Here is a 13,101-nt window from a genome sequence, read left to right as displayed (position 1 = left end):
TTAATGTTAATACCCCTCCTCAGGGGAGAAAGAAGTTGTCTCTGGCCCAGGCTCAGGCCCTGGCGTCAGGCCCAGAGGGCTCTGGAGGCAGGCTCTGGGTTAGCTCCAAATTCTCCATCCTCACCAATAAAAGGCTCAGGGGCTGCGAAGAGGGGAGGTGTATATTAAGCATTTGATGACTAACATATAGACCATATTTTTAGAAATGTGGGTTTCGACCTACTTAGGAAGCTGAAGTGTGGAGAGGCTCTAGAGCGCGTGTTGGGCCCACACCTCCTTGCCAGGAGAGCTTCCCCTCCACAGAGAGCCGCTGACTGGCACCGGGAAGGAGCGGAGGCGCAGCTCAGAGAGGTGAGTTCAGTTAGTTTTGTGCTCTTTCCTCACTGTTGTTTTCCCAACATGCATATCACTATCAGCAGAGTGCTCACCAAGCCTTTAGCCCAGGGCACCCTGAGGTGTGGGTCGCATAGCCTGCGTGGGCGCGAATGCAGTCTCCGCTCTGGGCTGCTGAGTGTGCTTGTGGCATCTCCCTCCAAGACCCCACAGGTCCCCAACAGTCCTTCACAGCCCTCCCCCCGCCCCAGACCCTGGTCTTGCCCTTAGGTCCATGAACGTCTTACCCCCACTTTTTCAGAGGCTGTTCTTGGCCCCACATCCATTTCTAGATGAGGAGGAACTAACTGCTCAGTTTCTACTTTCTCTCCAGAAAGCACCTCCATTTATTTTCTTCTCTCTCTTTTCTCTTTTTGCCTTTTCCTGCAAAACTCCTGTGGTGGACAGGATAATGACCACCCGCCAGATGTCCACTCCTAAAGCTCAGGTCCCATGCTTATGTTACTTTACATGGTAGAAGGGCTTTACTGATGTGACTAAGGTAAGGACCTAGAGATGAGGAGCGGACCCTGGATAATCCAGGTGGATGCAGTGAGTGGACCCCAGGGTAATCAGGTATGAGAGAGGCAGGAGGGGCAGAGTCACAGAGGGAGAGGTGACCATGGAAACAGGAGAGACAGAGAGAGAGACAGAGAGAGAGAGAGAGAGAGAGGAAGAGAGAGAGAGAGAGATTCTGTAATGCCATCTTTGAAGATAGAAAAACAGGCCACAAGCCAAGGAAAGCAGGTGACCTCGAGAAGCTGGATAAGGCAAGAAAGCAATTCTTCCCTAAAGCCAAAAGGAACTAGCCTTCCCAACACTTTGATGTTGGTACCTTGGGACCCAGGTTGAACTTAGAACCCTTACAACTGTAGATACCACATTTTTGTGGTTTTAAGCCATTACTTTTTTGATCATTTGTTACAGCAGCAAATGGAAACCAACAGAGCTCCCAAACGCAAATGTGTAAGTTGCAGCAATTCAGAAACACGGGGATACGACGTGCAGAAGGAACTATACCGGGGCCTTTCCCGCCCGCCCCTCAGCTCCTCCACCTAGTGTGGTCCCGGTCCCAGCTCTGGTTCTGCACCAGCACCTGCTGCACCTACCTCATCCCTGACCCCAGACCTACTTCCACCCAGGTGACACCTCTCCTACCTGGAGACAACTCTCAGCAAAGGTCACAGATGGACTCCCTACCCTCTTCTCCTCTGGCCACATCCCCTCCCAGTCAGTCACAGAAGAGGAGCACCCTAGCTCACATACCAGCAATAACGCAGGGGCAGAGGCAACCACACACCGAGTTAGAGGCGTCTGGCTCAGCACCTTGGGGAGCAGAGCGACTTCTCGGGCGTAATGACTGTAGAAACCATGTGAGCATTACACCCCGGCCCCTGCTTTGGATGCAGACTCCCATGGTAGAGAATCTGTGTGTCCCCAAAGACAAAGACTCCAATTCATGGCCTAAGGAATGTGACCTTTAAGAAGAAATACCTGCACTTGCTTCTTGCCCTGGTCATGATAGAAACCGAGATAAACACCAAATTCTCTCTCACAAAATAATTGCGGCATTATTGTTCACACTTTACTAAGCACCTTACATGTTCTAAGACACCACCTCATGTGGAGCTAGACCCAGGGCCGCCCTGAGGGCTGCCCAGGAACGTCATGCACCTGGACAAAATCATGGGCGGACAGGTGGAGCAGGTGACGCTGCCTGCAGCAGTGGCGGTCACTCTGTCCGTCTGCGGCCGGGGTGTGCACCTTGACCAAAAAGTTCATAGAACAATTCGCTTAAAGGACAAAATGTTTTCTAAATTTCTCATTTTAATCCTTAGTCAAAAATAACTCCTATCTCTTCAGAGAACAGCTGGGCTTCGCCAATTCCTGTCCAGAGGAAATTCTAATAAGTATGGGTCATGTTAGGAGACATTTTTTTCTTACATGAAAAGACAGTGGTGCCCACCCAGGAGCGTTCTTGGGGATCACAAGCTTCAGAGAAAGCCGCTCACCAGATCTTCCCATTCTCTCTCACATTTCAAAAGGCACACATCTGAACCAAGCCAGTCATGAGGGCAAATATCAAAGGGTTCCCCTTTTCTAGGTTCTCAGCACAGCCAGGTTCATGGAGACAGAGAGTAGAACCGTGGTTACCCATTCTGGAGGGGAGGGAACGGGAGATTTTGTTGCATGGGTACAGTTTCAGTTCTGGAAGATGAAAAAAGTTCTGAGGACGGATGATGGTGAGGGATGATGCACAGCAACGTGAATGCATTTAAGGCCCCTGAACTGGACACTTAATAAAACTCATTAAAATGGTAAATTTTATCTTGCGTCTATTTTACCTCCAATCCCCCCCCCCAAAGCACACACACAGAGAACACAGTTCTACCCTGTGCCATTTCCTTATGCTGTGCCACAACCACAAACACTTAATTAAAATGTTTCTTATTTTGAATGAATTCTTTCACTGGTTGCAAAGAAGCAGACAGAGAAACAGGCCTGCATGGAGCACCAGGACACAGGTGGAGCCCCGCCTGCGGGAGGCAGGTGAGCGCCGGCTCACAGTGGGCGGAGGAGGGGCCCTACCTGGTGTGAAAGTGATGCTCAAGGTCGCAGCGCTGCAGCACCGCGGCGCAGTGCTCGGTGAACGGGCAGGTCACCGTCAGCTTGTTGAGGAGCTTGTGGACCAGGATGCTGGATTTCTTGCAGTGCTGGAGAACCACAGGCTTGCGATCCAGGGGGCAGAAGTCCTTGTTCACTAGGAAGTTGGTGAGGCAGAGTGTACAGTAGGTGTGTCCACAGGGAGTGTCCAGAGGGTCCAGCAATGCTTGTAGGCAGATGTGGCACATGAGGTCATCGTCCACATCTTCTGTGTAGGTGTAGAAGTGATTTTCCTCAGGAGAGTGGGTTTGGCCACACACCACACACAGAGGTGTGGGGTTGGGATCCGGGTCATCAGCAGTGTCTGGCTGGCTCATGGTCGACCAGGGGGACAGGGGGACAGGAAACCAACCCAGCACAGTAATATTTCCTCAGGAGCCAATCAAGGTCTTCTAGAAGCCATCCACAAATCTAAGAGAGAACAAGATGACATCTTTGTTTACATGGCAAACTGAAGACCCTCTGTTACAGACATGAGACAGTGCGGCCGGTAGACAGGCCACCGATCTCTGATTCAGAAGGCCAGGGTTGAGTGACGGGACCTTGGGCAAGCGACCCTGCCTCACTACGCCTCAATTTAACCACCTTTTAGAGAGGGAATAGTGTTCTCCTTTCACATTCTCATGGTGCTATGGAAAAATCATTTGGGTAGTATCTGAAAAGTGCCTAGAGTAACTCAGAAGTAATAGGCTCTAAGAAATGTAATCTGTTAAAAAAAAATAAAATACATCAGTGAGTTATAAAATTCTCTGTTGGCTCAAGAGAAGAAAAACAGGTAACATGCTGATGGATTTTTCCTATCTTTCTTTTCCATCTTTCTTCGAAGCTGAGGAAATGTAGGACATCAGAGCTTTCTACTAACTGATCTGAGAAGAAATAAGGGCTGTTGAGGCTGCTGTATTTCTACTATGGTGAAAGCATTGTTTTTGGTATGCATTTTACTCACTCAATCAGTTAGTTATTTACTGGTTAAGCAGGCTCTGGAGACACACTGCCCAGGTTCAAATCCCACCACCACCATGGACAATAATTTAAGCCTTGGTGATAGTAACAGCTGACCTCATGGGACTGATGTAAGAATTAAATGAGATATGATACATAAGCTTTTAGAATTGTGCCTGGTATACAATCAGTGATCAATAGATAGTCTACAATTCTTGCATGTATTGCTATTGAATTCATTTTTTCTCTAGTCTAGCTCACTCGGCCTGGAAACTGAAACCTTTCATTCCTACAAGGGGTCTTTTTGTTTAGTTCTAATAGTAGTCTTTTATTTAATATGTATATATATATATATATATTTCAAACCAGTAGAATAGTATCATGTTATGTATTTTTCTTTGGTATAGAAATACAAAATAATGAAGTAATTAGCATGCCTATTAAAATCTAGGAAGTCTCTTGGAAAATTAGTCAGTAAGTAGTTTTTTGGCACAAGCTCTAGGCTAGGGAGTGAGTTGGGTATAGAGACCTGCCAGAGAACTTTAAAGACTATGTCCCAGCTCTCATGGCATCCCCTGTTTGGCCGAGTGGGTGTGAGTGCAACTCATTAGCAGCCCAGGTTGGCAGTGCAAACAGAGGCGTGCCCGAGGAGACATGGTCTGCTCTTGTAACGATTAAGAACCCCACACCCACAACAAATCGTTGTTTCTCTCTCTCTCCCTTTCTCTCTCTCTCTCAAATAGGTGTCTCTCTCTCAAATCAATAAAGAAAATATTTTAAGAATTATAAAAACAGGAATCCCACACCCCACACTACTCCCCAACTCCACTCTGTTGTTTTCTGAAAGTCAGTGAAAGACTTGCAGCATTCCACGAGAACATCAGACACGTGAACAGCCCAACAGGAAACCGGCTACATTTGGAAACAGCACAGCAGTCATAAATTGTGTGATATCTTTCCTCTTATCCAAATAAAGTCCGAGGTTGTTTGTGCAAACATCGCCTTATCTCAAAAAGAAAATACATTGACTTCAGACTTCCATTGGGGCGGCTTTGTGTTTACATTTCTGGGCTGTGCTAACATGCCGGAGAGGACACCCCAGTCAGGAGGTTGAAGTAAATACCCTGAATGGGAAAACAGGCAGGAGTCACAGCAGTTTCTCTGGCATCAAAGGGACTACAGGAGGCTGAGGTGGAGGGGGCAACAGAAGGTGAAGCTGTTTCTAGTCAAATTTTATGGAAACATACCCAGCTGCTATTTGTCCTCAAGGCTGATAGAAGGTACCAGAGCCACCCAGGGAAAACTTTAAGTGGCATGAGACACAGTTGAAAAATAAACATGAAAGTGGAAATGGGCCACCCCCAAAATTATTTTCCACTATAGAACATGACTTACATATTTTGAACTAATGCTCTAAATCTTTTAAGTCTTCTCTGTAAGAATTCTGTCAATTTGACTTTGGGTGATGGGTGTGCAACATAATCAAATGTCAAAATAACCTGGAGATGTTTTCTCTGAACATATGTACCCTGATTGATCTATGTCACCCCATTAAAATTAATAATAATAATAAAATAAAGAATTCTGTCAAATATCCTCTCGCGTGCTTTGGTCCCACCCATTCTTCTTCATGTCCCTTACTAGAAATGATAGGAATGTCGCTCTGTTTGCACCATGGAAAACAACTTCACATTTCGGGGCCATTCCCTTCCTGGGGAAACGGAGAAGGAGGACCCGATTTTCGGTTTTCAAATTGTGCTCTGGAAGGTGTCAGATGCCTCCGCGTCCTCCAGTGGTGGGAAGGACTGGAGGGTGGTGTGGTGGCCACATCTCTGCCTCACCCAGTGTTAGCTCCACTTTTAATTCTTGGACACATCAGGTTCCTAATAATATTCTGTTTGAAGAACACGTTGGCCTGGTGTGCAGGAGTCCCGGGTTCGATTCCCAGCCACGGCACACAGGAGAAGCGCCCATCTGCTTCTCCAACCCTCCCCCTCTCCTTCTTCTCTGTCTCTCTCTTCCCCTCCCGCAGCCAAGGCTCCATTGGAGCAAAGATGGCCTGGGCGCTGAGGATGGCTCTGTGGCCTCTGCCTCAGGTGCTAGGATGGCTCTGAATGCAACAGAGTGATGCCCCAGATGGGCAGAGCATAGACCCCTGGTGGGCGTGCTGGGTGGATCCCAGTCGGGTACATGCGGGAGTCTGTCTGACTGCCTCCCTGTTTCCAGCTTCATAAAAATGCAAAAAAAAAAAAAAAAAAAAGAAAAGAAAAAAGCAAATCACCCAACTAGTTATAGAGTTATAGTCTCTTGCAGAACTGGAGTGCTGTGATTTGGTGCCAATAAATTGGAGGTGGTTTGTTCTCTTCTGGGTGATTGGCTATTTTGGAAAATTTTTTATTCTTTGCTTTCTAACAGAGCACGGACCACATGCCAGGCACTGTGCTAGGGGCCTTATATATCATGTTATTTAATACTCACAAATCCCCAGGTTTTTCTTTCTTTCTTTCTTTTAACAGATAAGGAAACTGAAGTGTGACATGTAAGTAACTGGCTAGTCACACCAAAAAAGAAACAAACCAAGAAGGGGTTGCTGACTCCGGGCTCTGCACCTACTTTGCTGCTTTGTCTCCCAGCTTATCCCCTGACTATGACTAGTCAAAATCCCATCATGTAACTAACCAACTCTGAGAGTCCTGGGACATTAGACGCTTTTAAAAAAAACCTCATTATGCTGCCTTGCAAATAGGTTTTGCCGAGATCTCTGAATAAAAGGTTTCTTTGACTTTACTGAGTGCTAAAATGCCCGAGGGGGCAAGCAAAAATGGCAGGTTTTCATTCCAACTCCAATACCTTTCTTTCCTTCTTTCTTTCTTTCTTTCTTTCTTTCTCTCTCTCTCTTTCCTTCCTTCCTTCTTCCCTCCCTCCCTCCCTCCCCTTTCCTTTCCTTTCCTTTCCTTTCCTTTCCTTTCCTTTCCTTTCCTTTCCTTTCCTTCCTCCCTTCCTTCCACCTCTTCCCTCCCTCCTCTCTCTCTCCTTTCCTCCTTCTGGTTCTCTTCCTCCCTTTGTCCTCTCCCTCTGAGAGCAGTTTGAATTCCCTGGCACTCGCCCTTGTGCATAAACCAGATTCTTCATATAATATTAATGTAAACACTGCTGTATATATTTTCCAACTTTGCTTTAGACTAAATAAAGCCTATATGAATAAACACAGATTATGAGAGAATTGACTGAACAAGCAGTTTTGGCTCTAAAGAAAGAACTAGGTAGACTTTTAAAAATATGATTAAGAACATTAACCCGACATTTCTTATTTCCAGTTTACATCATATAAATGTGTGATGTATCATACTTTTGACATAGATGTGCTGTGCTACTGCACTGAGAGGAAATAATAAAAAATCATTAGGGCTTAAAAGGTAAACTATTTCTCCTCCAAAAGTGAGCGAGAAGGCTTGTCATCTTTGGGTCCATCTACATTAATTAATGTGTTGGATATCAGCACTTCCAGCCCTGGCTGAAGGAAGGAGAGCAACCTGTAAATGGTTTCTTTTTTTTTTTTTTTTTTTTTTTTTTTTTTTTTTACGTTTGGAGAAAGAGCACAGAAATGGATTCCCTCACTGAGTGTGTGTATGGGGGATGGAGGTGGTGCAACCCTACTGTGGCTTGGAAACCATTCTTTTCCCCTTTCCTCTGAGTTGGGGTAGACGAGAAGCCTGCGGTGACCCAAAGACCTATGTGTTGTCTACATACTGTAGTGCTGAGCAGTGCCAGGAAAAATAAAAATCTCCACCTCTGTTTGTCTCTAATCTGCTTCCTTTCTCACCAGTTTATGGTCTCACCTGAAACTTATACAGACATTCTTCTACCTAACTTTCAAATTCTGACCTTCTGTGGCTGACAACAAAGATATATTCCTGAACAAGTGTGAATCAGTGCTGTCCTCAACCGAGAGGGTCATTAGAAGTAGTATGTGTACTGTCCCTACACTAAAAACCCAATAGTCTTAAATTTTTTTTTAATATTTTTATTTATTCATTTTAGAGGGGAGAGAGAGAAAGAGAGAGAGAGAGAAGTGGAGGAGGAGCAGGAAGCTTCAACTCCCATATATGCCTTGACCGGGCAAGGCCAGGGTTTTGAACCAGCAACCTCAGCATTCCAGGTTGATGCTTTATCCACTATGCCACCACAGGTCAGGCCCCAATAGACTTAAGAATAGCCTTTGGGATACAGCCTGTTTGGAAGTAGAAACATTTCTGCCTGAGATAACTTCCCAGAACAATGGAGTCCCTGGTGTGCCATTGCCCCACTAACTCTCTAAATGCACATGGGTTTTAAACACTTTTTTTAAATTTATTCATTTTAGAGGAGAGAGAGAGAGAGAGAGAGAGAGAGAGAGAGGCAGGAAGCTTCAACTCTCATATGTGCCTTGACTGGGCAAGCCCAGGGTTTTGAACCGGCAATCTCAGCATTCCAGGTCGATGCTTTATCCACTGCGCCACCACAGGTCAGGCTGCACATGGGTTTTATAGACAACAGTTACCTCATGAAGTCACCAGAGTAAACCATATACTCATTAAAAAGGCGATGGATATACTTCACTGACAATTTCATATTTTCCTCCTACTGAAAGGACAAGACTTGACTCTAAAGCATCTCTTCAATAGTTGCGTGAGTCACAGTTTTCCAACAATAGTAATGGGACATCATGTTATTAAAAAGAACCCATTCTAAATAACTCAAATGCCCATCAACAAACAAGTGGGTAAAAAAGATGTGGTACATATATACAATGGAATATCACTTGGCCATAAAAAGAATAAAATCTTAACCATTTGTGACAGTATGGATGGATCTAGAGGGTATTATGCTAAGTAAACTAAGTCAGGGAAAGTACCATATGTTTCTACTTACATGTGGAATCTAAAAACCAAAATGAATGAACAAATAAAATTGAAACACACTCATAAACACAGAAAACAGACTGATGGGCGGTTGCCAGAGGGGAGGTGGGTTGGGTAACTGGGAGAAAGAAGTGGAGAAATTAAGAAGTACAAACAGGTAGTTAAAAAAATAGTCGTGGGGATATAATGTATAGCATAGGGAATATAGTCAATAATATTGTGATAACTATGTATGGTGCCAGGTAGGGTACTGGAAATATCTGGGGAATCACTCTGTAAAGTATATGATTGTCTAACCACTATACATCCACCTAATACCAATACAAAATAATATTGAAAGTAAACCATAATTGCAAAATTTAAAAAAGGGGGGGGGGAGAATCCATCCTTAGAGTCAAAGGGCAGTATGTCCTGAATTGGAACTATAACCTTCACAAAGACGCAATGTTGTAGCCATTGACTCTGCAGGTTGAAAGAGAGTCTTGAGAAATGGTCCTTAAATGCAACAGACCTGTATTACTTTATAAAACAGATCGTTCCTCCTTTGGATAACTCTATTAGGGAGGGAAAGTCCATATATTGAGCAAGAATATGCCTCTCTAGAATTCACCCACCCCTCCACAAGTGCCAGCAATATCCTAGGAGCTATTTAGAAAATGTGCATTTCCTTCAGCCCTCTCAGTATTTGAAGGCACACCGCGTGTTCTCCCCCAGGTTCAGCAGCCTTAGGTTCACCTGACGTTCCTTCAGGTCTGCAGACTCCAGAAGCCCGACCACCCTCCTCTGCAAGCTCCCTGCTTTATCAGTGTCCCTGCTACAAAGTGTGTGGAGACCGAACAGGAAAAACTCCAGGACGCACTGCAGGGGAATAACCACGCCCAGAGCTTAAGACGCTCTGTTTTCTCTGGTGAGGCGGCAGGCTGAGCAGGAGGCCCTGCCCGGGGCCTAGAGGAAGCTATTAGCAATTCTTGTCTACAGAGGGGATGGAAAAATCATGGTTAATAAAGCAGAAAAGTAGGGCTCTTAAAAGCAAAAACAAGGACCATGAACACGATTTAGAAAATGCAAAGATATTTAATGGCATCGGGTAGATTTTTATAAACAGAAGAAAGTCCTCATTGGCTAACGAGTTCCACGTTAGAACCCTTCATGTTTGACCTGATCCCCAGATATTTGGGGAAATTGGGGCCCTCCATTTGTTTGTAAGCACTCCTTTATTTTGATCATTCTTGCTGTTCTAAAATTTGCCAACAAAACAACACAAGAGAAGTGGAAACCATTTAAACAAATGGCAAATCAGAGATACTTTTTCCTCCCCAAAGCACAAACATTGGTTAACTTTCCCTGGAGTTCACTAACAAATGGAGAAGTTAAAATAGTGGCAGGCCGAGGGCAGCGGAGGCGGGGACAATGGAATGAACCGGAAGTCCTGCAGCTGCAGGTGCTCCTTCCCCTGCCCTCCCTCAGCCCTGCAGAGAAGATGCACAATTGCCCGAGGTGTACTGGCCCTCTTGGAGTTCTCCACTTATTTAGGGGAGGGGCACCTACTAGAAAGCCACGCCTACGGAAAATTCCTACTGGGTCTATGACCAACACGTTCGCAAAAATGCACTGAAGACATTTCTGAATACAGATGCATTTATCCCACTCGTGCTGTGCTGACCCACGTCGCAGCCTGAGGCTAAAGGAAGTGTGTATCTCCTGATACACGTGTTTTCTGTGTAATTGTAATGGCATCACTCAGGTAATTGAAAAAATTTGGGAAACATGAAATGTAATATTAAAAATCACAACATCATTTTAAGTTTAAATATTTTATTTATGCTAAAAACAGAAGGTTAGTTGCAAAGCCTTCCTCTTTGCTTATCTCATTTTCAATGAAGGGACTTGCTGTATTTGACAGTTTCTCTGACTGATAGTCTTAAATAATTTAAAAATAAATTCAGCTTATTGATCTTGTCTTTATTTAAAATAAATTTTGATCGTTTGTTCATCATAGACTTTTTTTTGCATTAGTTTTGATTTTTTAAAATAATCATCAAAACATTACTTATTGTGATTACTGAAATTTCTGGTGCCTCCTTAAATTCTGCACCGAAAGAAGAGTGGCCTCATTTGCCTCACCTTAATCATGACCCTGTCGCTATTATTTTTAGAAACCCAAGTACAGAGAGTGTAGTTTGGATGCAGCTCTGCTACCAACAACTCCTGTGGGTCTCAGTATTTCCCTCGTACCTGACCTTTTCCCATCCCTGCAAAGGCAAAACCGGAGAAATACAAACTTGTCACAGGTGTGCCACTGAGTTTTAACCGAGGTCTCACCTGGTGGTTGCTCCAGCTGATTATTTCATTTGTTAGAGATACCAGGTGATCAACTTGCTTAAGGATTCATGAGGCAAGAAAAAGAACGGAGGAGCTTGCTTCAAATGAGAGAAAGAAATGTAATCTAAAGCCAGGTCCCCCAAAGGTTCACAAAATGACCGGATCCTGGAAGAGCTTTGTTCTGTGAGTATATGAGAGAGCCCAGTCATGTGATCAAACAGGTCTCTCTGGCAAGGACACCGTGGGACCGTGACATTTTAGAAGCAATGTGAGGCTCTGCCCTACTGTAATTGTGTCTGCTTCACAATTTTTGCTGACTTATTTAATTTTGTTTGGAATCTTTTCATTCCTTGAACTAACCCTAATGTTTTACAGTGCATCTCAAACACAGGAAGTCCACGAACCCTGTACCCAATGATCTCCCTGCCAGAAATTGAGCTTAAGGTTTTTCTTGTTGTTGATGATGACGCTTTAAATCTTGGATAAAGCTACATGGGGCAAAATAGCTGCAGAGTTGGCTTCAGGCCGGTCACCGGGGCCACTGCTCAGGGCACAGGTCACGATCACTGTCAGAACACCATCCTGGCCCTTGAAAACCGGAAGGATACCCAAGGAGAAACAGAGCAGACGGTGCCGTTAATCTGGTGGCCTTGCCTCTTTCTCTAAAATAATTCCTAGTAGGCACGTTGAGCTAGCCACTCCTGACCCTGACTGGAACTCCTAAATTAGATTACATACCGGGGGAAAGCAATTGCCAAAATTAGGGCAAAGTCCATCTTCCATTAAACATAATAAATTTACAGTTACATTTTAGATTACGGACAAATGTGTGAGATTTACAGGTGTCAATAATCAATATCGACTTGGTGCCATCAATTTTTAAGTAAATATCAGTTGTGAGCCAATGTATATAAGAAGATGGACAAATGGATTACTCCTCAGCTTAGAGACACATCTGTAATAGAGAGGAATTGGGAGCTCTAGTGACCCGAATACAAATAGTCATACATGGGATAAAAGATATTCTTGAATCAAGAGCCAGAGTAGAAAGTAGGAGTTCTGGGGGTAGGGAGGTGGGGGGAGGAGTGCTATATACATTGCAGAGGAAAAGAAGAGGGAGCAGAGGGATGGCAGGTGCTTATGGACTATTGCCAAGGTGGGGGTAGCTCTGCTCCTAAGTAATATCTAATTCTATGGTCTCCAAGAGGGAGCAGGCAGTTCACTCACACAATCTGTGAACGACACTAGCCTGCGGAGCATTGGCAACACCAGGAGGACAGAAAAAAACAAACAATCTTTAAGGAGGTCAAAATATAGCCAAGAAATTAAAGGAGAATTGAACTAAAAGAAGACAAGATAATGCCTTTGGAGGCAATAACTGAAAGCATAGATATTTAGAAAGTGGGGGAAAAACAAGGGAAGTAATTAAGTGGAAAGAGTCCTAAGTAGCTCATCAGTTAGAGACAAGTTTAAGAAGCCAGGGCAGATCCTCCCAGGTGGGGCCGAGAGGAGCTTTGCCTTCCCCTGCAGATTACTGCCTTTCCCCTGGGTTGTGAGGCACACCTTCCATAGTTGAGTCTGTCTATAAGAGCTCTGTCCCAGAAAAAGCGTCCTTCCATTTCCTGGTCTATCAACACGGTAAAACAGAGCTCGCCCCTACCAACAGCTGAAATGAAGGCTGAGTATTCTGTATTGAACAAGGGCTCTGTTCATGCCCATGGTTGTCATAGGATCCCGGGAAGGCCCGTGTCAGAGGAGAAGCAGGGCATTCTTCCACCCAAAGCTACAAAAACAATTTCAGGAAACGCTTATGACTTTTTAACAGATAACCCTTTGTGGAGAGAAGAACAAGATGAAGGAAGATACTTGTATTGTTAATATTTTTCGGCTGTGTTTCAAT

At 44.5% G+C, this 13,101-nt stretch overlaps 1 protein-coding gene across 2 annotated transcripts in view; it reads right to left on the bottom strand.

The window, feature by feature from the left end:
* The window catches only part of LNX1 (ligand of numb-protein X 1), a 180,323-nt gene that overhangs the window by 95,787 nt on the left and 71,435 nt on the right, over positions 1-13,101 (bottom strand). For both annotated transcript variants that reach the window (XM_066233592.1, XM_066233591.1), the window contains exon 3: positions 2,962-3,447. In XM_066233592.1, the coding sequence (XP_066089689.1) occupies positions 2,962-3,353 (392 nt within the window). In that variant the 5' untranslated portion in view covers positions 3,354-3,447. The remainder of the gene's footprint in view (positions 1-2,961; positions 3,448-13,101) is intronic.

The sequence above is a fragment of the Saccopteryx bilineata genome, chromosome 5 (assembly GCF_036850765.1).
Source record: "Saccopteryx bilineata isolate mSacBil1 chromosome 5, mSacBil1_pri_phased_curated, whole genome shotgun sequence".
NCBI lineage: Eukaryota > Metazoa > Chordata > Mammalia > Chiroptera > Emballonuridae > Saccopteryx > Saccopteryx bilineata.
This window is presented reverse-complemented; position numbering and strand designations above follow the sequence as displayed.